At 39.2% G+C, this 25,588-nt stretch overlaps 2 protein-coding genes and 1 pseudogene across 2 annotated transcripts; 2 read left to right on the top strand and 1 right to left on the bottom strand.

Moving 5' to 3' along the window:
- Positions 1 to 7,862: 7,862 nt before the first annotated feature.
- LOC116298704 (uncharacterized) lies at positions 7,863 to 10,009 on the bottom strand (annotated as a pseudogene).
- Positions 10,010 to 16,305: 6,296 nt separating this feature from the next.
- On the top strand, positions 16,306 to 16,851 carry LOC148910490 (protein CFDP2-like). The gene has a single exon (XM_089031394.1). It carries the CDS (start codon positions 16,306 to 16,308, stop codon positions 16,849 to 16,851), a length of 546 nt encoding a protein of 181 aa, XP_088887520.1.
- Positions 16,852 to 20,424: 3,573 nt separating this feature from the next.
- Positions 20,425 to 21,682, top strand: LOC148910489 (uncharacterized). Its single transcript, XM_089031303.1, is given in 1 exon segment — positions 20,425 to 21,682. A coding segment is annotated over 1 exon segment (1,083 nt). The 5' UTR covers positions 20,425 to 20,519; the 3' UTR covers positions 21,603 to 21,682.
- Positions 21,683 to 25,588: the final 3,906 nt, after the last annotated feature.

The following is a 25,588-nucleotide window of genomic DNA, read 5'->3' as shown; positions in this document are numbered from 1 at the left end:
CTTCTATTTTTTTCTATTTCCTCCAAGTAGATTCCAGTCCTTCGCACTAGGCATCTTTCTCATGCATGTGATTCACAAGTTTTCTTGTGGTCTTTTCCGTGGGGGTCGCTTAAGGGGCATATCACTACAGTGACTGGGGTACTCTTTCATTTCTCCCTGAATGTGACCGACATTAAAAAAACGATGGGAACGTACGATCATATTATCATCGAATTCCTTGTCTTTGGACCCCTCACGTCCCAATGAAGAATCACGCATGGCCGTACGAGGGGTTTCGAATGTTGGGGGCGGGGGGGGGTGGGTTTTTGTTTTTTAGTTTTTTTTTTAGTTTTTTTATTTGTTTTTCTTTTTAGTTGATTTTTGTTTTTTTTTTTTTTTTTTTTCTTTTTTCTTTTTTTTTTTTTTTTCTTTTTGTCTGCTCGTTTTCTTCCTTGCCTCCTCCTGCCCCTTTTCTTCTCCCGTTTCCTTCTATTTTTGGTCTCTTTCCTGCCCTTCGCCTGCTTTTCTCCCTTTCCCCCGCTGCTCCCTTTGTGTCTTGCGCCTCACCCCCTTTTTGCTTTGTTATGTTCCACACTCCTTTTCCTCCCTTCATCTGGGAATCCCTCAGACTAGAGATGGCCGGAATAGTACAGTTCCATTGTATGATCGACACTCGCCCATGGGGGTCAGTTGCTGTGGGATTGTAAGTCGTATATTTATCCGACGAAATTACAATACATAATAATCTCCTTTCAGTAATGTTTTCCCCACCTTCAAGGATTCTTGTATATTTGCACTCATCTTCGGAAGCACCAATGCCAACTGTCTTTCCCCAGAACCTAGGATAAGTCTTCAAATCCCTTGCGCCTTCAGCTGCAAAATAATCAAGCCTTGTAGGGACTTGCGCAAAGGAGCAACTGCACTCCAACAGAATGCGTAAGCACACGTACCCTATCGTACTTTCACTGAGATGGTTTGAAGTTTTATCTCGGCACAATACTGCTTGTACTGTTCAACAATGTGCTTTGGGATGATTGTTCTATTACGGTTGAGGTACAGCAGAATTTCACCCTAGGAAAGCTTCAGTTTCTTCTCGCCAAAGGGCAATCTTGTACATATGCGGCTTGTAATAAAAGCCAGGAAATGGGTCCAGTTGTTTGTCTTTCGATCGCAACGTGCTACAGCTTTACTTAACTGGAGCAGCACGACCATACTTTAGCGTTGGATCAACCATTAGAAGCAAAGAGGGGTTGAGGGGGTACGGAAACTGGAAGGGGGGTTTGCAGAGGTAAAGCGATACGGTGGTTAGCCCGGGATAACTCTTTGTATCTCCTTGAAGGTTTGCCATCCCCCCCCGTCAATTATGGAAAGAATTTGCGACGGGAATCCCCACCTGAGACATTTTTGTACGCTGTCCAGCTAAAGAGGCTTCCAGGTATTAACTTGGATTGGGAAGTTGGGATGCACCAGGGAGCTATTCATTATGGGGCGAGATGATCTTACTTTATTCCATAAATCAGGCTATGAGACCGGTACATTCCGAGTAGGAACACTGCATTACCGAACGGTCGCACTTCCGCGCTTAGTGTATACGTTGTCGGGTTTTTCACTCGCTTTGTCCCAGTCAATCCCTGGACGTCTAAGCGGTTTCAACATTGCATTCCATTCCTCGGATAAATCCATTAATTTTGAACCTTCTTATGTTTTTGACTTCTTTATTTGGACTTCTCGTCCGAATGAAGATCCTGTGCTACCAGTATCGAGTGTCAGAGGTGAGGAAGGTTCTCATCTTGGGACATGAAGTAACTGCTTTAATTGTGTCGCCAGCTCTTCATAGGATGACAATAACTATTACTCTCCTGTAAAAGTGTAAATAATGTCATGTTTTATACTCTTATGTCATAAAATCAATGGGAATGAAAATGAGCTAACGAACAAATTGAATGAATCAGTTATCAATACTAACTGACGTTCTGCTTATTGATATCGCGTGAGAGGGTGATGTGTAGACTATGGGTGGTCCGTTAGCATATAATAATCGACTTTTGGGTGGGGTTCTTTCTGGAAAAATTAACGGCGCAGCATTTTTAAACCGAACGTAACGCGATATTTGTTTACCAAATATTTGTCTTGCCCTGCCAAACTTCAAAGACGTGTTGGCCGTCTGGGTCTGGGGGGCGGCGGGTGGTGCCCTCAAGCTGCAATTTTTCTTTTGTGGAACTATCAAATTAATAAGACAGCTACTGCTGGGATTGTAAAGAGGAAATCCAGTGAAACGCGCGGCAACATTTTGGGCGCTCGGATCGTCGCTGTCAAGCACCCTTGATACAACCCCAATTTCAAATAACTGGTGAAAGGTTATTTACCTGCTGATCTGCTCCAGCTCACTGGGATTTTAGTTCTGCTAGTTCCGGGACTCCCTTCATTTTCAACTTGGTAAAACAATTTGGGGGCGTCGGGTGGAATTTCAGGTGCTGGGGGGGGTGGGGGGGCTCGTTTTGCATTGAGTAAATCATTGGATTTTCTCAAGTAGTTTGTTTGATATGAGTCTTACAAGGGTGGGGTTGGGGTCTACAGATTTAACTAAGTAAAACAATTCCAGCCACTGGTTAAGATCCTTACTGTTTGATTACTTAGACCACAAAAATAAACTTACGTGTTCCAAATGGTATTAGTCCTTCGAGTTGTAGAGGAGTACAATACATTTCAGGACTCTTTACTGGGTGATACCACCGATCTCCTTTTGCATTACCAGTCTTCTGTCCTGCTACTATCCACTAGGGATGGCCCGTTTTTTTCTACCACACCTCCAGCCACCCACTGTTTATTACGGTGGGTGACGGACAAGATAGTCAGAGTGGTCGTGCGCTCGAGCTCTTCCTTTTTGAAAATTCCTGTACAAAAGAAATAATACTTTGTCATTCCCAGGAATTAAAATAAACATTCACATACTGCACTGTTTAAAAATCGAAAACAAACTTACCAGCTCTGCAAAGCAACAACTTTTGCTCGCTGTTGATTGCGACATCAAAAGTGTTACAGAATCGTAGATGAGAGGTGACGTCTTTCTTACAATCTTTTTAAAAGCGATGCACTCCACATCTTTCGGGTATTTCCAGTGTGGCCCACACGGGGTACTAGATTCGATAAAAGACGAATAGCCACACTGAGCCATTGCATGCCCTTCAGTAACGTTGTTTCGTTGACCTGACGACAGTACTAGTTGCCCTTGTAATGTGATATCCAGGAAAAACAATATGCTAATGAAACTCATCAGAACAAAGTCCATTCTTCGGTTGTCGCATACGAAAGGATGTAGCAAAACGGCAAATGCTCTCATTTCATTAAAAAATGATATCTTAGGTTCTTTTTGAAAAGATTATCTGAAATACTAGTGGATTAACAATCTAAGGTTGTCCCGTAACCCGCAACGTGATATTGTGTTACAGCGTGACCATCTACACGTGTGGCTACTTGACCTTTTACGGTCAAATATATTCATATATCTCTCTGTTATACTCAGAAATGCCTCCTAAAAGTAAAAAGGAGTCGTTTTCTTGTGTTTTGTTTTGTTTTGTTTTTTTGTTGTTTTTTTTTTCAAGAAATAAACCATAAAATAAAAACCGTCATGCTCGGTTCATTATATATTCATTTATTCATGAACTCACGAATGCTGTAAATAGTCCTAGCGTCTTTAGTTCTGGAAGTTAGAGAATTAACGGGCCAAAAACGATACTTGGTACGATGAAAGCCCAATGATAGGGCTTTCAAAGAATATTAAAATTTATGTGGAAAAAAAATATACTCTCTTCAATATAGCGTCGCAAACTAACCTCAATTTTAGGCTCGAAGCTTATCGCTCCTAGTTGGTGGAAGTTGATGGCAGAAATCTTAACTTGAATTCAACAGATGTCAAAGTGATTTACATCTTTGGAAACAAGAAATGATGAACAATGTACGGACAAAATTTCAATGCCATAGGATTTTTCCTTAGAGCACGAGCACTCCCTAAACATGCCTAATTTTATGGAAATAAAGTCGCCGGAAAATGACTGTCGGCGGTTCTTTTCAACTTTCGCGAATTTTGAAAAAAATAAAAATCGCCAGACTTTTTGGACATGCATTTCGAAGACTACCCACCCAAAGGTATCTTTTGGTAAAATAAAATGGAATTTGATTTTTTGGTTTTGTCCGGCGATTCTCGACCCTTACTGACATTCGCTCTTAAATGATGTCAGTTGCTCTCAAAATCAAAAGATTCATTAATCTACTACTTTTAACTATTATATTGAAAAGTATTTGTACGCTGGTGTTTCGTTTTGGTACTGTTTCGGTGTTTCGGTGTTTCGGTGTTTCGGGGTTTAGCAACACCCCATTTTTTATGTCTGCATAACAACGGATAATTGAAAACTATTGCATTTTGGCTTTTCTTTCATGGATCTATGGGACGATTCTTGTGTTCATATGCCAATCAGGTCCTTTTAAGGCCGACTACTAGGCACCTCTTACAGCGTCTTGTTATATTGTGGTGTACAACACCTTATACAATCCAATATGGTATTGCATCCATTAACTGACCAATTCCATATGTAATTGATAACAGAGAATTGGATAGATGTATCCAAGAACAGACAATTCCACAATTCTTTGGTACATCTATACAATTCCTTATAAAATTGCAATATGGAATTAGATAGACTTTCCTCCTGTGAAATGAATTCTTATTTTTTTTGTGATGTTAATCTGAAAATTTCTTTTCAGGTCAAGTATACAATTATTACATATCAAAAGGTAAATAATTTGATCAAATTTGCTCTTAATAATAATTTATCAATTTTACAATGCTAATGAACATGTACATGAGTAATTAAAATATTTTGGAATCCATAAATCATTTTTATAGCTTTTTCAAACTTCTCATGCACAGCTGAGTCAACACAGTTCATAATTTCCAATACATACTTTCTTGATTTAGAATTTGTATATAGTATTACTTTTTAATGTCCTTGTTCTGGTACTTTAAGTTTTAGAGGATGGAAAGAAACGTAATTCACCACCAAAGGTAACTAAGCTCACCTATAGTGAAAAATTAACCTAGCTCCCAACTTGTTTGGTGCACATAATGTGCTACCCTTCTACATGCAATGTTTTTTGATCAACTTCAGGGACATGATGGTTAAGAAATCATAATCAACCAGTGGGTTGCAGTGGCCTACGACATTGGCTTTTACATTGGTAAAGTTGTAGCAATGTCATCAGAAACTGAAATCCTTATATCTCTTTAAAAAAAAGAAAAGCCAAGGACATTACTGCTGGCCAAAGGTCAAGTACAACGATAAAGTAAACCCAAAATTTCTCTTTTGTTGTAACCTAGATATGCAAAAGGTTGGGGCTTACTTTTTCATTGCCAATGATGAATCATTGGCCAACCTTTATGAGGACTATAATTCCAAGTACATAATCAATAATGAGTGATAAGGAGTTTTTGTTTAGTATATTAAGGGGGTTGGTGTTACCCATTACTATTCCTTATTAAGGCCCAGTTCAGACGTCAAACTTTTGCCACGTTGAATCTAATTGTCTCTCTTTACAAATGCTGTTTTCCTTGAAACTAGTAGAAGTATGTATGCCAGATTGAACACAAACTTTATCCTTGCTCTAAGCAAAAGAGCTAATGTCTTATTTATTATAAGTAGTTTGTTGTACTTTCATGGCCTCTGGAATTAAAGGCAATTAGATTCGACTCGGCAAAAGTTATATGTCTGAACCACTGGGCCCAAGTCTTAATTTAACTCATTGATCCCCAGCCATGAGAAGGGAATTGCATATTTAACCAAACACACACTTAATTTTTAATTTTCTATGAATTATCTTAATGTTACAGTTCACATTTCAAAAAAAGGGGTTTGATAATACGTACATTAAGACTGATATAACATTAATATATATGGCATGCAATTTTTGAAACATAATCAAATTTCACTAATTGACAAATTGAATCAAGGATTTGTACGAATATGCTTTTATTTAAAAGCATGTACTGTAAATTTCAAATTGTAGTTCTCAACCAGATGTAAATTTCAAATTATTGAATGTAAATATATAGATATCGTTTGAATGCAATTATTTAATGAACTTCTATGATGTACACACTTTTCTAATTTTAATCAAGCAGTGGCAAGTTCTACAATAAACTGTTTTATGGGTTTACGAGAAAATGCTTATGTTTAGTTATGATCAGCCAATGGCACATAAGAAAAAAAGCATCCCATATGCAGTCGCAATGGTAAGTGTGTATTTTCAGATAAATTTTTCTACTAGATTTTTTCAACTTATGACCACTAAGTTAAAAAATCATGGTTTTATTATAATTATCATAGATTAAGAATCCATTCTGTTAATGTTCATGGATTATTTATGCCATTTTAATGGGCCAAAAGTTTTTCTCATGCTACTCTATTGTCTCATAAAAAATCAGGCTCACATTAATTTCATAGCCATTAATATGCCATAAATATGCCATGAATGTTTTCATGGGCCCCATTAAAAACCTCATATTAATGATAAAATCATGGTATTTTAATGGGTCATGAATTGAGCTCACCATTAAAAAACCATGAACAATTAACCCATGAAAAAAAGAGTTGTTTATTTCATGGTTTTTTCATAGCCATTAAAAAACCATCAAAAAAAATCGGCCATCTAATTTTCATGGTATTCTTCATGGTTATTTCATGGGAATCTTTGACAAAGGGGATTTTAGTGCTGGGCCTATGGGCACAATACATTTCTTTTTGGTGAGTTAGGTATGATCGGAATTTAGTGTTAACGAATGCCATTGGTGGACCTCGTCATGATTGACATTGGTGAAACATGACGTGAAAATGCACGTTGAGATCTGTCAGATCAGGACACGGAGGAGTTGAAAGAGGTTGAACATATGTGGTTTTCGTGGCAAGAGTGCCTTGATCCAACTTACTTTAAACTTAATTTTGTAGTATTCTAAGCAGATAATTAGAAACTGGAGCTAAATTAGAAACTTTAAGTGCGATTTTTGTTTTTTGATACAACAAAAGATTGTAAATGGAGGCCAGGAATTTCTACTGCGTCATTGTTGTAATCTAGTACTCGCACGAGTTTTATATTATTTTATTAGCTAGAAAAATTATATTTGGTTTGAATAGCAAAACATATTTATTTCTAGTCGAATATTTTTATGACAAAAACGTATTTCATGCCGAATGGGGGCGGGACAGGAATTTCTACCGCGTCATTGATATCAAATATTACTGAACCCTATTGGTATTTACTAAAACAAGGAACGACCTTAAACCACCTGAAACCACCTAAAACCACCTAAAACGACCTGAAACCACCTGAAACGACCTGAAACGACCTGAAACCACCTGAAACCACCTGAAACCATCTTGAAACCACCTGAAACCAGCCAAAACATTGAATCTCCAGTTTGTCGTCCACTGTGTATTTTATTGACTTTTATCGATCGATAGAGTGTTTGTTTTTCTTGGAAGGGAAGTACACATGAAAATGCAATTGGTCGTATCCGTGATTGGTCCATATTGAACACGTGCTGGCCTGCAGGGATAGTGGACCTCCTAGACACTTTATTTTAGTCTGATACTATATCAAGTTTCTGTTCTTTGTTTGTGTTTAAGTTATCATGAATGATCATTATTAATAATAATTTTCAAAGTTATTAATAAGATTAACTTCAGGATATGAATTAAAACTTACAAAAAAAAAGTGAATATATTTTATGTTTCTTCCTTTTGTTAAACAACATGAATTTGTATATTATTTTGACATGAGAAACTAGCAAACCCTGTATGATATACAGTATATATACCAATAATGGACTTGGGTTATGTAAAATGTACTCTTTTAACTTTTGTTGCTTCTTTCCTGATCCAAGCCCTCAGTGGTTTTAGGGATGCAAATGTGGCAACTTTGTTAAGGTTTCGTTCACCTACTTTCTTCAAAAGATTATTCTCCTCGTGAGCCCAATATGTAATTGTAGTGTTAGCTATCATGTGATCAATCACCATTTTCACTACATCTAGAAGAAGATTATTTCTTTCAATTAGAAATACATTAGAATACTTTTCTTCGGGTAGATATGATCGTAGAAATGTTACAGCTGCCCCTGTAATAGCCATTTGGAAATTGGTTTGCAATAAATGATCTGCAGTGGTTGCTGTTAGTGGACTCCTGCTTCCTGCAACTCTTGTTTTGATCTCTAGCAAATATGCTGGTCCGATGCCATCAGGGCTTCCACCATATTTGTTATCATCGGGATGACTAAAGTAGCCACAAATACTAACATGCACACCAGTGGATGTTTCAAAAGCCTCTCTGGCCTCATTTTCAGATTTATGTCCCCTAGCAAAACTCTGGAATTGTTTTGGTTTCACTTTGCATGGATCAATGTTGTTGGTAATACAAGTTAGTATGTGGAGGCGCTCTTTTTCTCCTGAAAGACCAATTAGATTACCAATTGAGTTACAAGTAACCTTTCCAATTCTTAAGTCCAGCCATTCCTTAGGAGTTTGTTCAACAGCATGGTAATTGTATCCAAATGGTCTTAATCTTGGGCATTTAGGAATAGATAAGTATAAAACATCTGGCTCTTTTAATTCTTTTTTGCAATCTACATCATTTTTATTTTTACTATTTGCTATTATTGTCTGCAGCATTTCCACCTTTTGTTTTATTCATGGGTGCTCATAAATGGGTTTTTGCTCAGTGTCAATGGTATCATGTATATCACTGAAATTACCAGTAGTTGTTCCAGTGTCAACATCAGCATTTGTTTGCAGTGGCACATGCCAGATATCCTTATGCTGGGTAAATTTGGGCTTTAGGATTGCTGGATCAAACAAGCCAGGTACATAATCATGATCTTCTAGAGCCTGCTTCACTCTGTAGTGGTAGTTGTAATTAAGTTGGCCAAATAAACCAGAATTTAACCCGTTTTTTCAGTGTAGTGTAAACATGATTCTCTATGTTTATTTGGGTTCCCTTGATACCTGTTTCAATTTTAGATACAATGTCATTGATATCTCTTTTCATCCAATCACTGAAATCCATTGAAGTTTCATTAATTGCTTGAACCTTGTTTACTTTCCTTTTGGTGCGTAAGTTACCTGCCTTTTTTCTTGAAGATATTAAGTTTCTGAAGTGAGATATAGGAAGGTGAAATAACCGAGTTTGGATTGAGGTAGTTCTGCCTCTCCTGTGCCACTTCTGCAATTTCTGAGTACAAGTGAGGGAAAGAAACTTTGTACCAGTCTTTGAAAAGTGCTCAAGGTATAATAAAATGCAATTTACATGACAACATATTCCAGATACACCAACTGCACATTCGCAATGTCCCTGGGATGGTTTGCCATTTCTAAAGAGAATGACAGCTGGCATCGTTATGCCATTTCTGAAACTTTTATGAATGTTTGCCTTAACAAAAAATTTACTTCCATCTTTTAAAACTTTTGTTTTCACTCCTCTGCTGTTGAACATCCTAAGCGCTTTTCGATACTGTCCTTCACTGCCCTGACGTTTAAGCTTTTGGTAGCGCTGAACAACATCTTCTGAGACCTATGTGGTATAAAGATATAGACTGATGTAACAACTGTACGATGCAAACGACTGGGTTTCCAGAAACTTCAAATGCCAACGAAAGAAAAGCGAAATACACATACCTTAGGGTAAAAAGAAGTATCAGAGAGCCACTGTGCTTCTGGTGGAGGATATCACTCTTGGATAGCCTTGTCTTGAGCTTGAATATGTTTGTTTGCTTCTCGATAAGTTTATCTAACAATTCCGGATTTTTCTTCAATCTGCATACCCTTTTTGATCGCTCTTCCTTTGTTCTCGCTACACTTATAAACCGTAATTCACTCAAGCATTTCTTTTTCTTCCAACCTTTGGGGTCTTCCTTTGCTATTCTCTCTCTCAGATTCTTTAAAGAAATAGGTTTCTTATCTTCAACTAACTTTTCCACCAGCTGCGCCATATTGAACATATGCGAGGGAAAATCACTTCCGTCCGGAAAATTTAATACTAGAGCCCAGTCTCTCTCGGCTTGAAATCCGGCAATAATTTACATAAAAGACTACTCACACGAGTTTTATATTAGTTTATTTATAGATCCTTTCACGGTTTCCGACGCCATATTTTTTGGGGGGCAAATTTACTAAGAAGCGTAGGGGAAAAAATTCGTTTTTCGTTTTTCGAGCAGAGTTTCCTTTACCTTCCCCCGAGCGAGAGAAAGGAAAGAGTCTTCTCTTCTTGCTCGCAGGGTATTCTGAGGTAAATTTTCGAGACCAAACTTTTTCTGTAGATGGAGAATCCTATGTTCAATGTTTTGTGTGGTGTTTTTGAGCTGATGGAGCCACCATAACACTGGTTCTCAGAGAGACTGAGGCTTGCTTTGGGGTTTGCGACCAACCAAGACTCGTTTATGCTGGTTCAATTTGACCGTAAAAAAAATTTTCTACCAGCATTACAAAATATTCTATTTTAGTCAAACCGAATCCACGGACTATATCCCAAATAGTCTTCTACTCTATTCAAAGTATCCAATGTGCCCAGCACATTTGACACGTTTTCCCATGTCAAAACTTGTTATGGATTTTTTTATGCTTATATAGGGGCATAACCCTATTAAAATGTCATGAAAATGCCATTAGAAACCTTTTGTGAATTTCCCATGAATATTTTCACATGATTTTCATGGGTTTCGAGTTAGTAGTGTCGTGATCTTGCTAGTTTGGACAGAATTAAGGAATTGATCTGTTTTAAAAAGCCATCAAGCATCGAGCCAACAAACTCTAATTTGTTACCGGTTATTTCCTCTAAAACCAGCTCTAGATTCCGTAATTCGGCTTTTTCTCACCAAATCTGACGCTTTTTATCCAGTGTCTCTCGATAGCAAACTTCATTTCGACCGCTGTCTTATTCCAAAACTTCCCACCTCTTTCGCTGTCATGGGAGCCCAATGGGAGCAAGATTTAGCTTTGTTAAATCATTCGCGCCCTTTGCGTTGCATTGAGAGTTCGCCGCCGTGTAGCTATTATTTAGTTTAACAGAGAGCAAAACGCATAGCAACTGGCCATCGTGAATGGAGCAAAGTATGCCGCCAGAAAGGGATTACTGAATCAGAAAACGCTATTAAAAAAGAGCAGCCAAAAAAACCTTGAATAGCAGCCGTGACACACGCCATAGCAGATGCAAACATGAAATGCAAGCAGATTATGAACTGAATGAAGAGTTCAACACTCAACATTTACAGTCCATAGTAATTGGCATCATAACCCCAGAACGAAAGGACAAAGCATTCGCCACTATAGACGTCAAACTTCTAGATTAAAAGCATAAGCATACACAGTTGAAAGCAAAACTAGACACCGGTGCGCAAGCAAACATTTTGCCAATAAGATTATACCAAAGCATATTCCTGCAGAACGTTGGGAAGGATGGCGAATCAAAACACAACGCTCTGAAGCGATCCAGCACCATACTCACAGCATACGGCGGAACACGGATAGAGCAATTAAGCACTTGCGATATAGAGTGCAGCTACAAAGGCATGAACACGACCGCGCTATTCTATGTCATTGAGGCGCCCAGTCAAGCGATTCTTGGATTACCAACAGCGCTAGATTTCAAGTTGATATCTTTGAACTGTTCTATTGAACACCAGAGCGAAGGAACAACAACTCAACACAACAAAGCAGGGTCAAACGATTAAAAAAAAACACAATACAGCAAAGAACAATTACTAAAACAATACCCCGAATGTTTTGACGGCATTGGGAAGTTTCAAGGGGAATATCACATAACCCTAGACCCAAACGTAGACCCTGTCATACACCCACCCAGGCGAGTGCCTATAAGCCTAAAGGACGACATCAAACGTGAACTAGATGATGTGGTCACTCAAGAAATCATCACCAAGGTACGTGAAGGGGAGCCAATGCCTAGACCCAAAAGATTTGAATTCTGCCATACAAAGAGACCACCTCGTCACACCTACTCTAGAGGAAATCTTGCCAAAGCTGAGTGGATCAAAGTACTTTAAAGTACAAAGTACTAAGATATTTGGATGTTGGCCTAGACACGCCATAGAGTTACATTACCACTTTCAATTCCCCTTTTGGCCACTATAGGTTGAGACGAATGCCCTTTGGACTGAGAATGTCGCATGTCGTTTTCCAAGGCATGAATGTGCAGACATTTGAGGGTTGTGACGGTATGATTGGCATTGTAGAAGACATCGTGGTTTACTGAAAAACAAAGCCAAAGCATGACGTCCACCTAAAGGCAATGGTCGAGAAATGGAAAGAAACAGGTCTGAAACTAAATCCAGACAACATCAAACAAAGCAAGATAAAGTAGTATGGCATCATCTGCAATGAGAACAGTATCCAACCCGACCCCACAAAGGTATCAGCGCTGAAGCAGAAGAGAGAACCGGTCGATCGCCACCAACTGCAAATGTTCCTTGGATTAGCCACCAAACGTGGCTACAACGAATGTTATTTGGATTGCAACCATACGATATCACTATCAGATATATACAAGGAAAAGAGAAGATGTTGGCTGATGTGCTCTCACGACTATTCCCAAAAGAGAACTTTCCGACTGAGAAGGAGAAGATACAGGTGCACAAGATCTATCCCCAGTTTAGCAAACAGATGATTGAAAGGATAAGAGTTTACACAGACACAGATCAAGAGCTAACCTGGCTAAAGCAAATGGTGTACGAAGGTTGGCCAACAACAATTTAGCAAGTGTCAAGCCTGTTAAAGCCATACTGGTCCTTCACAGATGAAATCACCATTGAAAATGGCATCCTAACCAAAGGACCGAGAATCATAATCCCTTCCACTATACACTATGCAAAAAGAAACTCTGGACAAATTACATGCTAGTCACCAATTAGCAGAAAAAACAAGCTCCGAGCGAGATCAGCAGTATACTGGAGAAATATGAACGATGACATTGACAAACTTACCCGATAATACCGAACATGCCAAGAATTTCTACCAAGCAACCCAAAACAACCGCTTCTACAAAGTGAGATACCACCAAGACCATGACGCACAGTTGATACTGACTTATTCTACATCAACGACTCTGAATACCTACTCGTAGCAGACTACTACTCGAAATATCCCTTCATAAAAAAGATCTATAGAGGCAAGAGTAGCATCAAGCAAGTCATCAAGTTAACAAAACAGAAATTTAGCAAAGGAGTTTCGAGAGTCGTAAGATTAGACAACAGGCCCCACTACAACAGTGCTATACCAGCATGTTTTGGTTTTTTTTCCAGGATTTTGGGGACCTTTACTTCAATTACATTTCTACATGACAATAAAAGGTAACAATATATTTGGTACAAAGGTAAATGAAAATTCTAATAATATATGTATATACAATTTCATTTTTTTTCACCTACTGGTATTTGCATTATTCTGCATCCTAGATGTGTCAGTGGATCAACCTTTTTCTTGCCTTGGCGAAAAAGCGTAAGGGCTAATGTAACGCCATACATGCATGTAGCAGCTTACCATTTACAAGATGCAATGGCAAAATTTAAGAATATCAAGCAATTCAGTGGTCAGGGTAGATATATGCAAATTTTTAACATCTCAAATTTTTACATTATTTTTTGTTATTGCAATCCAAACTTCAGTTGAATGTAAAAGTTGAAGTTGGATCCAACAACAATGTTGGGAGTTGTTGGCCACAAAATGTTGGGTCCGTTCAAACGGGCCTTCAGCGAATTTTTATGCTTAATTTAGCAGTCCCTTGTGAAGGTCTAGGGTTGGCTAAAGCTAGACATAATTATTGAGTTGGAGATGTGGACTGGTTTTTGAGTTTGTGGCCTTCCAACATTTAAAATAATCGAGCCTAGCGACAAATCATGCAGAATTTTTGGCTATTCCCTCTACGGCGTGCGCCAGCCTCCTTTGACATTGCACTGCTAAAAGTTTGGATTAATTTTTCACAATAATAATTCATGCTGTCAACAATTTTTTTAATCTGGTTATAGGAATTGTGGACAAGTTACATGATGTTGATGTTGATAATGTTGTCGCAGGTAACGTAAATATATTAGGCCTAAGGCAAACGGCGTGCCAGATCAATACAAAATTTTCGATTATAAAGTATAATAGGGCGGCATCCTTTGAATAAGTTCGACTCAGACCCCGTTTACACTAGAGTAAATGTTTCCGGATACAAAGTTGTTTCCGGATTCGCGTACAAGCGTGTACGAAAGTTTACGGATTCGTACCAAAATATATTCACGAAGAATAATGCTAAATACTCTTAAAATGAGATTTGGATATGCAAAAAGCCTAACAGAGGACTTGTGCTCAAGGCGAAGATTTGAAACTTTGGAAATGTCGCTATGGGATTCAAAGAAAATCCATTGCCTGACTCGGGAATTCCAGTCTAAATTTCAATTGAAAAACCGATATCTACAATTAAATTTCAGGTGTCGAGAAAAACAATGATGTTGCCAGAAGTATTGTTTTAAGAAAATCGAACAACTGGGACAGTCTAGCAGAAGTATTAAAGGCCAAATATAGGATGCAGCAGCTAGGGACCAGGGAAAGAAGAAAAAGGACATACACAAAAAGAAATACAGATTTTTGGTCTGTTGGGAAATCAAAACTAGCCAAAAAATAAAGAGAGGTTTGTTTCAGTAGACAGATGGATGAAAGAGTAGCTGAAACAAAAATACAGAAAAGAAGAAAAAGAAAAAGAAAAATCCACAAAAAGGAAAGAAAGGAAAGAAATGATCTCATAACACTGTCAATCATGCAGCTACTTCAATGAACTCAACAGACATTTTTTCAATGAATGCCCTTGGTGCTTGTTTACCATTTGTCATGTATCCTGTTGGTGAACAAGAGATGAAATGTCGGACTTTCACAGGCAAGTGAATTTTTGTTCCTTGACCATATACATCTAACAGGCCGTCCCACAAAGCCATTAAAGTATTTGTAATGGAAATCATTCCTGTTGAGAACTTGCCCTTGTCTAACGATTGTTCCCTTGTTTCTAAAAATTAAAAAGAAAACATCCTGTCTGAAACTAACTGTCAGGCGTTGTCTTAACTTTAGACTACTTATGGATTGTACTAATGCAATCTTTAGTTGGCACACCTCATTTAGTATTATACCATTCTTTGGGATTGGATGGTTGAAATACCTGTAAACCAAAACACATTAACGAAACAAGAACGAAAGATCTACACTAAGCTAATCCATCATTAACATATAATAAATTATGTATTTAAGAGGCAGTCCGTGTAAGGATCGAGCAAAGTGGGAAATGGCCCAAAAATCGACCTACCACAAACTTTGTCTGTAGAAACCCTACTATCTGACTAATACAATAACAATACAACCTGTCGCAAAGTCGGATCGTCGGCGACTAAACCGGCAAACCCTTCAAGCCTTAACTGCTTGAAGAGGTGGGTGTGTGGACACCCCGTCAGGATTAAAAACAAGACCTGCAAAAGACGGATTAGCTTTATTGGAGCTGACCGCCATCAGCTGCAGGTGAACTCGTCCTCCAGTCATCGAGGTATCCTTGCCACTGGAACCAGGACAAGTGATGTCAAGAGTCGTGGAACTTCGTTGTGCAGGTAAGTCTTCACGTTAAAATTCACGCACAGCTTCTACTTGGTTACAAACTAAAGCCCTGCGGCGATTGGTAAGCATCAACGGGAGCAGGATTGTGAAGTCTGGAAGCTTTTAGTTGCAAGCCAGCACGTAGGCGGTGGAGGTCAAGTTACAGTCGCTCTGCTCTTGGACTCGGAAACAGGAGAGTAGTTCGGTAGTAGCCTCCATGTCTGAGCAGTCCTTTTCAGGAACCACTCTGCTCAACCCACATGGGAAAGGGGTTAGAAAAGGTACCCTAAACATAGCCTGTTTCCTTAAAACCCTGGCTGGGAAACAGCACCCAGCGGGTTTACCTTTTGCGGTCGAAAACAAATAAAGCATCGACTACATTTTGGCACATGGAATGTGCGAACTTTGATGGATAATGAACGAAATGAGAGACCAGAAAGACGAACGGCATTTGTTGCTCGAGAGCTTCGCCAGTATGACATTGACATTGCGGTGCTTCAAGAGACTCCTCGCGCCGGTGAAGGACAGCTGACAGAGACAGGTGCAGGATACACTTTCTTTTGGAAAGGAAAAGAGGAGAACGAACAACGCATTCATGGTGTCGGTTTTGCTATTAAAAATGAGTTGGTCAGGAATCCCGACTGGCATTAATGAGCGTCTGATGACGCTCCGTATTAAGCTTAATTCCAACCAACAAGCGACAGTAATCTCTGTGTATGCTCCCACTCTATTGGCTGAACCCGAAGAGAAAGAGTTATTCTACACCACACTTGACTCTATACTTTCACAGATACCACTCAACCACAAGATCATTCTCCTCGGCAACTTTAATGCTCGAGTAGGCAAGGACCACTCAGTATGGGAAAATGTGATTGGGAAGGATGGAGTAGGCAACGCTAACTCAAATGGGGTCATGCTCCTAACCAAATGTGCGGAACATCAACTGATGATCACAAACACGCTCTTCCGACAGAAGAATAGAAAAAAGACATCATGGAGGCACTCCAGGTCAGGACATTGGCATATGATACATTACATCATCGTACGAAATCGCGACAAAAAGGACGTTCTCAATACCAAGACAATGACATCATCAGATGAGTGCTGGACCGATCATAGGCTCGTCCATTCCACCTTGTCCTTTGTCCTCTGCCAGAAACAGAGGAAGTCGAAGAAACTGATGAGGATTAAGTACAATTTAGGATGACTCGATTCATCTGAAACACGAACTGAGTTCCAATCAAAAATGAGCGAAGTGCTGTTGGATGTAGAAAACACCAGTGTTGATTGTCTCTGGGAAGATCTAAAGAAGGCCATCAAAACAACATGTATTGAGACACTGGGCATTCAGAAACGACACAATGAGGACTGGTTTGATGAAAATGACGCAGAGATTGTGCAAATAATTGCTGAAAAACGTAGAAGATTCTCTGTTTGGCAGAACGATATCAGGAATGAAGGGAAAAAACGGCAATACCATGAAATAACATCAAAGGTTCAGCAAAGAGTTCGTGAGATGAAAAACAACTGCTGGAGCAGAAGGCAATGGAGATGCAGGTGTTATCTGACACTAATAACAGCAGAGCATTCTTCACTGCTACTAAAAAGATCTATGGACCAACATCTCAGGGAGCTAGACCTGTTGCTGACAAGAATGGTAACCTTCTCAAGGACATAGCTAGTATCCGCAAGCGATGGAAAGAACACTTTTCTGAGCTGCTCAATCAGAACCCCTCTGTAAACAACACGGAAGTAGATAAACTACCTCAGCATCCAATAAGAGATCATCTAGTCGAGCCACCAACAACGGAGGAGGTCTCCACAGCTATCACTGCTATGAAGAATGGCAAAGCTGTTGGCCCAGATGGGATCCCGGCAGAAGTACATAAGGCTGCAGGCCCGGATCTGGCTGAAAAATTACATACCCTCTTTACACGTATCTGGGAAGAGGAAGTTATTCCGAGTGATCTTTGGGACGCCTTGATTGTTACCGTGTTCAAGAAAGGAGAGAAGACAATCTGTGGGAACTATCGAGGCATCTCTCTTCTCTCCATAGCTGGGAAGATACTCGCCCGCATTCTTGCATGTCGCCTCACACCTATTGCTGAAGAGATCCTCCCGGAGACGCAATGTGGCTTCAGACCAGCACGTGGGACTGTTGACAGATATGCTCGGCACGACAGATACAGGAAAAATGCAAAGAACAGCATAAAGACCTCTACTTGGCCTTTATCGATCTAACTAAAGCGTTTGATTCTGTGGACCGCCCTACTTTATGGAAAGTGCTTTCTAGAATTGGATGTCCTGAGAAATACATCAAAATAGTCCAGCTGCTGCATGACAACATGTCTGCATCAGTCCTGATTGATGGCGAGGCTACCGAGAGGTTCGTAGTAAAGACAGCAGTTAGGCAGGGATGTGTAATTGCACCAACTCTCTTTTCAATGGAGAAGTTCCCACGAGGCATCAATATGCAATACCGGATGGATGGTAAGCTCTTCAACCTCCGACGTCTGAAGGCTAGAACGTTGACTACACACATGACAATACTCGAGCTCCAATATGCTGATGATAATGCCATAGCAACTCACACAGAGGAAGATCTTCAGACAGCAATGAATGCATTCAGCCACGCCTATAACGCGCTGGGCCTCAAACTCAATGCTCAAAAGACAAAGGTTCTATTTCAGCCATCACCTGATAGCATACACGGACGACAACAACCACAGATTACAGTTGGTGGGCAGTACCTCAACACTGTTGATAATTTCACATATCTTGGCAGTTGCTTGTCAAGTAAGGCTGATCTGGATGCAGAAATTCAAGTTCGTCTTAGTTCAGCTAGTGGTGCATTTGGGCGACTGAGAACTCGAGTATTTGATAACAAAGACCTCAATATCAACACAAAGATCAAGGTCTACAAAGCCATGATTCTACCAATCCTGCTTTATGGCTCAGAGGCTTGGACCACCTACAGTCGCCACCTCAAAAACCTGGAGAAATATCATCAGCGATGCCTTCGCCGTATATTGAACATCAAATGGCAGGACAGACGTACCAACAATAGTGTGTTAGAAGAGGCCAATATCTCCAGCATCGAGACCATCATTATCAAGAACCAACTTAGGTGGGCTGGGCAAGTTGTGCGTATGCCCGTATCCAGACTCCCCAAGAAAATTCTATACGGTGAGCTGACCAATGGAAAGCGAAACCAAGGTGGTCAACTGAAACGCTTCAAAGACAATTTGAAGCACAATCTCAAACAATGTGCTATCAACACAGATGATTGGGAGGAGCAGGCTGGCAACAGACCTGGCTGGAGACATGCTATTTACGCAGGAGCGAAGCAAAGTGAACAACGAAGAAAAGAGCACAGAGAAAGACTTCGGTCGCAAAGAAAATCAAGGCAACAAACTTCTCCAACAGTTGAACCAACAGCTACAGAGTTCGTATGTGCTACCTGTCAAAGACGATGTTTTTCTAGAATCGGACTTCATAGCCACAAAAGAACACATAAACAATAACAATCATTTACTAAGTAGACATCTTACTCGTTAGAGGGATAGCTTCACACAATGGTGCAATTATTTCTCGAAAAAGAATTTTTTGAATTTTTTTATAAGCGTATAACGAATTTCGTTATTTTAGAGGGCACGAAAGCGAAAACTTAGCGAACTTCAAGATTCGCTCAAAGAAAAACCAAAAGATTGTTTCTGATGAAACTTTGAAGGAATATTTTCATGCCCTTGGGCCGCAAGATAAAGTATGTTTTTTATTTTGACTAAATTTACTGAGCGAAAATTGTTTTTGAATAGAGAATACTTTGGCCTTACTTTCAGAAGTGTAAAACAGCCAATGTTCAAATAGGTCAAAACCAAGGTAGTAGCCTTAGTTATATAAGACCACACACTTCACAGGAAACTAAAATTCGCGGGCACTCCACTTCTGTCGCAAGGGAGCTGCATCCTTTCTTACCTATTTTCGCGTTTACATGAAATTCTCGTAAACTAAAGCTATCCACATCAAAAATTATAAATAATTTCTAGAACTCTAGAACGGCAAGCATATAATCTTAATTATGCAAACTATCTCTTTTGTTTACATACGCATTGCTTGTGCATGGAGAGCGTAATGCACATGAAATACTCCATTTGTACAGACTCTGCTTTTACAAAACCTGCATTCTTTGCATAGACAGCTGGATTTTCTAAAACTCCGCTAAATCTAAAGATTTGGGAGTTTGACACGAAAAATATCAAAAAGCTATACTAACCAATTAGTCACAATATATAACATCGATCTATTAATGTACGTAAGAGATTTTTTTCTCAAATTTCTATACCTGTTTTTAAAATAAGTAGGCTAACGTATCTGCATTTTATCCTCTTATGAATTTCTCGTTTTATGTTTGAGCTCAACTTCAACTTCATTTTCTTCTCTATGAATTCCTTCCTTTCTTTATTCTCAAATGAAATCTGCATACGTTCTGGAATCTGATAAAGAGCTTATCCTACCAATTAGAGGCAAGCGCTCTCACGCCTGGAAATTGACAAGGTACTTTTATTCCAGTGGTAAATATCAAGAAGACTTTAACTCTAAATATGAAGTGGCTTTTTCTGTTTATTTTTGCAATATCTTACGCTACTGAGAAGGGTCACTAGGTGAAAATCTTGCTTTTCAAAAAAATTGAAAAAAATGTCAAGGTGCGGTATAGCAGTTATTAGAGAGTTTAAGATAAGACCGCTACGGTAGACTACTACGGTTGAACGCATCTGGTGAATACTGGATCGAGCATACCGTATACGGTTCAGTGGTCGCAAAAAATGATATATTTTGATTCGCAACCGAGTGCTATCCGAGTGTTGGCTAGCAGAAATGTCGTTTGAAGATATAAGAAATGCAATCGTCATTGCCTTTGCTGATGGTATTTTGAGAGAGGATGAGTTCTTGATTTTATATGAAGAATATAAACCCTCTAATCCTTCTTATCCATTCTGGAAATACGACTCCTTTTGCTTGGATGACTTGAGTTCTAGCGAGTGCGAATCTAACTTCAGAGTCGCAAAAGAGGATATACCAGTGTTAGGGAACCATCTGCAGCTACCGGTACGCTTCGTTTGTTCTCAAGGGACTGTCTGCAGTGGATTAGAGGGCTTGTGCATGCTGCTAAAGATATTGGCCTACCCTGGTCGGTATTACGATATGATTCCTACGTTCGCTTGTCCAATACCCGAGATATGCATGATAACAAACACTGTGCTTGACTGGACTTATGAAACTCATGGTTTCCGTTTATCCTCCTGGAATCAACCTTTTCTCTCCAGAGCATCTCTTCAACGATATTCAGAAGCCATATTAAGAAAAGGCGCTCCTCTAACGAATTGTTTTGGCTTCATTGATGGGACTGTCCGTCCAATATGCAGACCCGGCTTACACCAAAACGTAGCATACAACGGGCACAAACGAGTTCACGCACTAAAGTTTCAAGCATTAGCACTTCCAAATGGTTTGATAGCCAATCTTTACGGTCCAGTGGAAGGGTGCTGACATGATGCAGGGATGTAAAGAGACTCCGGACTCTTGGGAACCCTTGAAAGAATAGCTTTCAACCCAGCAGGGAACGTTCTCTGTGTATACGGTGACCAAGCCTACCCTCTCCGCCCCAACTTGATGTGTCCCTATCGCGTTGGAGATGTTCCTGTTCTAACACCTGATATGAGGGCTTTCAATGAAGCTATGAGCTCAGTCCGAGTCTCCGTGGAGTGGTTGTTTTGCGATGTCTCGGACTACTTCAAGTTCATTGACTACAAGAAAAACTTAAAGATAGGATTAAGTGCAGTAGGAAAGCAGTACATAGTAAGTGCATTCTTCAGAAACATGCTCACTTGTTTGTATGGTAATACAGCCTCTGAGTCATTTCAAGTTGAGCCTCCAACATTAGCTGACTATTTAGCATAAAGCGCATAATATCCTGTTGGAAATATTGCAACGCTCTTCTGTTTGTTTGTTGTTGTTTTTAATAGAATAAAGTACGTCATTACACCCCTGAAATAGATCTTATTTAATTTGATACATTTTAGTTTACCCCAATTGAAATTCCATCGGTTACATCTATTTTCTTGGGTTTATTTGCCTTCTGGTAATACATCTTCTTAATTACATTAATAATTGTTATATTATAATAATAGTTACTATAACCTGGTCCAATTGACTATTAAGCCTGGTTCACGCGAGCAACGCAAGTGCAAACGCAAACGCAAGAAAATGGAAAGGTTTCCATTCTTTCATTTTTAACGTGTGAACCGTACCGGTGAAAACGCAAACGCAAACGCAATACTACAACGCAAGCCAGTCCTTTCGTTTGCTTGTGTATTTGCGTTGCTACACTTTGATCAGTAATAAGTATTTATAAATACTTAAAATTATTCAATATATATTCACAATAATATTTTTTCTATAAGTTGAATAATGCAGTTTTGAATAAATAGCTTACATACGTAACACACGCATCTTGGTTTCTCATACTTTAATTTTGTTTTGTGACTGATATACTGTACAATATCGATAAAAGCATTTCTAATAGAACAAAAACACTAGCTAGTGGAAAGTATTATTAAAGTGCGTTTCACATTACATCAAGTAATGTAATTTAACATACAAATCCAAACACGAACCGAGTGGTTTAAAAGGCAAAAACTTATTTTGCTAGTTTTTTGACAATGTCAGCCATAAGTTGCATCTGTTGCTGTTTCAATTTGTAATGTTCCTTTTGCTGTTCTGCTTGAAGACGCATTTCTTCTCTGCGTAATTCAAGATCTTGCTTTCGCAGAGCGGTTTCTACTTCTGTTTTTTCAGCCAAGTACTGCAGTGCTTCTGACCCTCCTTTTCTTGTTTTACGTCTTTTGGTCAAGGCCTGCTCTACTTGGCCGTTCCCCTCTGAACCCGAATCACCACCTTCACTACCACTCTTTCTTGTTTTAGACCATGTCTCCATTGCATTGTTCCTAATGAATATGGCATTTTGTCTCTTTTTTTCCTGATTGTTTTCATCCCTTGCAACTTGGATCAGCGGAGATTTCATTTTTTCGACTACTTCTTCCAATATCATCGCATTTTCTGTTTGGTCATCAGGAGCAATGCCACTTGCAGACTCTTCATTCCTGCTTTTTTTCTTGAAGTCTGCCAACAATTTGTTGAAACGTTCCCTCACACTGCGTTGATCTCTAGGTTCACTTGAGAAATGAGCATAGCAGTTGATCCGTTCTGCTACTTCTGTCCACCTTAGACCTGCTTCTTTAGTCCCAGCTTTGTAGGCAAAAGGCTCGAGGGATACTATTTGTCGTAGAAGAAGTCTATCTCGTTCCTCTGTCCATCTAAATGTTCCACTGTAAAGTGAAATAAAAAAAGAAATAAAAATTTTTTCATGCCCTAAACATAATTGAATACCAAGGAAGGAAGGAAGGAAGGAAGGAAGCTTCTTTATTTTGCCACGGTAAAAACATCAGTCAATTGCCTAAAAATATTTAAAAGTAAAGATTTACGATTAAAAAGCTAGTTACTGTTTTACATGTTTGCCGTGGAGCCCTTAGTTACAACTTTTCTTACTGTACAAACTATCAATTTCCGTTTTAAATTTTCGTACTGACTTGACCTCTTTCATACTTAACAGTAGGTCATTCCACAATTTTGCCCCACTATAGCTGAATGATCGTTTTAGATATTCAGTGTGTGGCTTAGGTATTGACAGTTTATGATCATGATTTCGAAGGTTGTATTTAGTATGGTAGTCGGAGAAAAGGTTTTGTAAGTAAACTGGTGTACGTCCCTGCATCGTCTTAAACATTAGTAGGGCTTTTTGTTTTTTACGACGAACTGCAAGTGTATCCCAGTTTAATTGGTCAAGGAGATGGCTAGATCTTATGTCATAGTTAGATCTTGTGATAACTCTAGCCGCTCGATTTTGACGCTTTTGTAGTTGAACACATAGTTTATCACTTAATCCATCCCAAACTGCACTACAATAGTCCAGTTTGGGTAGAATTAAGGCTTTGTAGATTTGGATGGCACTATCGGTCGAAATAAATGGGCGAACACGTTTTAGAGCCCCTATACTTGAAGAGATTTTCTTCGAAATGTTGTTAACATGTTCTGACCAATTAAGGTTTTTATCGATAGTGACACCCAAAGATTTGGTGTGATCAACTTGTTTAACGCTAGCTCCATTAATCGCAATATTAATAGTGGAATCGCATTGCGCTGTGAACTTTTGGCGGGACCCAATAATCATAAATTCCGTTTTCGCTACATTCAAGCTTAGCTTATTTGCTAACAACCACTGATGTATATTAGTGAGTTCAGTGTTGATGCTTGGTTCCAAGTCTCCTACATTTTTACCATGAACGCTGATGCTGGTATCATCAGCAAACATTCTTGTTATGGCTTGCGCCAAACAATTTGGTAAGTCATTAATATACAGGAGAAATAAAAGTGGGCCTAAATTACTGCCTTGTGGTACACCGCAGCTCACAGTACAAGGCTCAGACAGACTTCCGTTAACACTGCACAGCTGAGACCTCGTCAGTAAATAAGAACGGAACCACTTGAGTGAGCCTTCATCTACACCATAATTCGATAGTTTGGACAAAAGAATTTCATGACCTATGGTGTCGAAGGCTTTTTGGAGGTCTATGAAGATTACTCCGTTAAGTAGTCCCTTGTCTATATTAACTGACCATTCGTTCGTTGCTTCGAGCAACGCAGTGACAGTGCTGTGCAGGGAGCGAAAGCCTGACTGGCATTCCGTCAATAACTGGTTTTCATTCAAATAATCGTATAGTTGATCATAAACGATCTTCTCAAATATCTTTCAAGCAGTGGGGATGACCGAGATTGGGCGATAATTGTTTAGGTCAGTTTTCTCCCCTTTTTTAAATATAGGCGTTACTTTCGCTATTTTCCACTCCCTAGGAAAAATGCCCATTTTAATACATTGTCGAAAAATCACAGTGAGAGATGGTCCCACTATAGAGGCGGACATTTTTAGCAATTTGTTGGGTATGTTATCTAAGCCTGCAGCTTTCTTTTCCTTTATACTTCTTAACAAGTCGCAAACAGTTTGCTCACTTGGAGGTTGGATAGCGAAAGTTTTACCAGTTGTAGGTTTCAGAAATGATTCAAATTTAATGTCAGATGGAGGTAATTTATTGGCTAGAGACTGGCCTATACTTGTGAAATGTTCATTGAAAATCTCGGCCATCTCACTTGGTGAGGTTACTGATTTATTGGCAACTTTAATTTCGGAAACGCCGGAAAATTTGCTAGCCTTTCGAGCACTTAGATCATTAAGGAGGTGCCATGTTTTCCGAGGATCAGATTTATTTAGTGCTAAATTTTCCGTAAAGTATTTTTTCTTCGCTAATCTAATTTCGTTATTAATCCTGTTTCTCGATTCTTTGTATTTTTTCCAAAATAAGTCACTGTCAGTGGAAATTGCTTTCCTTTTCAATTGGTCACGTGACCGCATTTTCTGTATTAGCTCCGTTGTGATCCATGGTGAGTTTTTCCTTCCCACACGCTTGTGGCGAACAGGCAGGTGGGAATCAATACACTTGGTTAGCAAGGTTTTCCAGCGAATCCACATATCATTCGGATCATCGTAAGACTTGATGTCTGACCATGGCAGTTGTTTGAGATCACTCAAAAATTTGTCTTGATCGAAATTTCTGAAGTTACGTACCTCAATTTTGCGAGCCTTTGACGGCTCGTAATGAATTTTTCTCGTCATGAATACTAAAGAGTGATCACTGATGCCAAGATGATACACACCTGACTTACTAATTTTGTCGGGAGTGTTTGTCACACATAAGTCAATTAATGATTTGGTGTTATGCGTTACACGTGTTGGCTCATTTAATAGCTGATAAAGCCCATAGATATCCAAAATA

The sequence above is a fragment of the Actinia tenebrosa genome, unplaced genomic scaffold (assembly GCF_029948245.1).
Source record: "Actinia tenebrosa isolate PJP-AT-01 unplaced genomic scaffold, QUT_ActTen_1.0 PGA_scaffold16__25_contigs__length_10494907, whole genome shotgun sequence".
Taxonomy (NCBI): domain Eukaryota; kingdom Metazoa; phylum Cnidaria; class Anthozoa; order Actiniaria; family Actiniidae; genus Actinia; species Actinia tenebrosa.
This window is presented reverse-complemented; position numbering and strand designations above follow the sequence as displayed.

Bases quoted from the DNA above. Each gene is read 5' to 3' on its own strand.
- LOC148910490 (XM_089031394.1), top strand. From the start codon at position 16,306: ATGACGCTCCGTATTAAGCTTAATTCCAACCAACAAGCGACAGTAATC.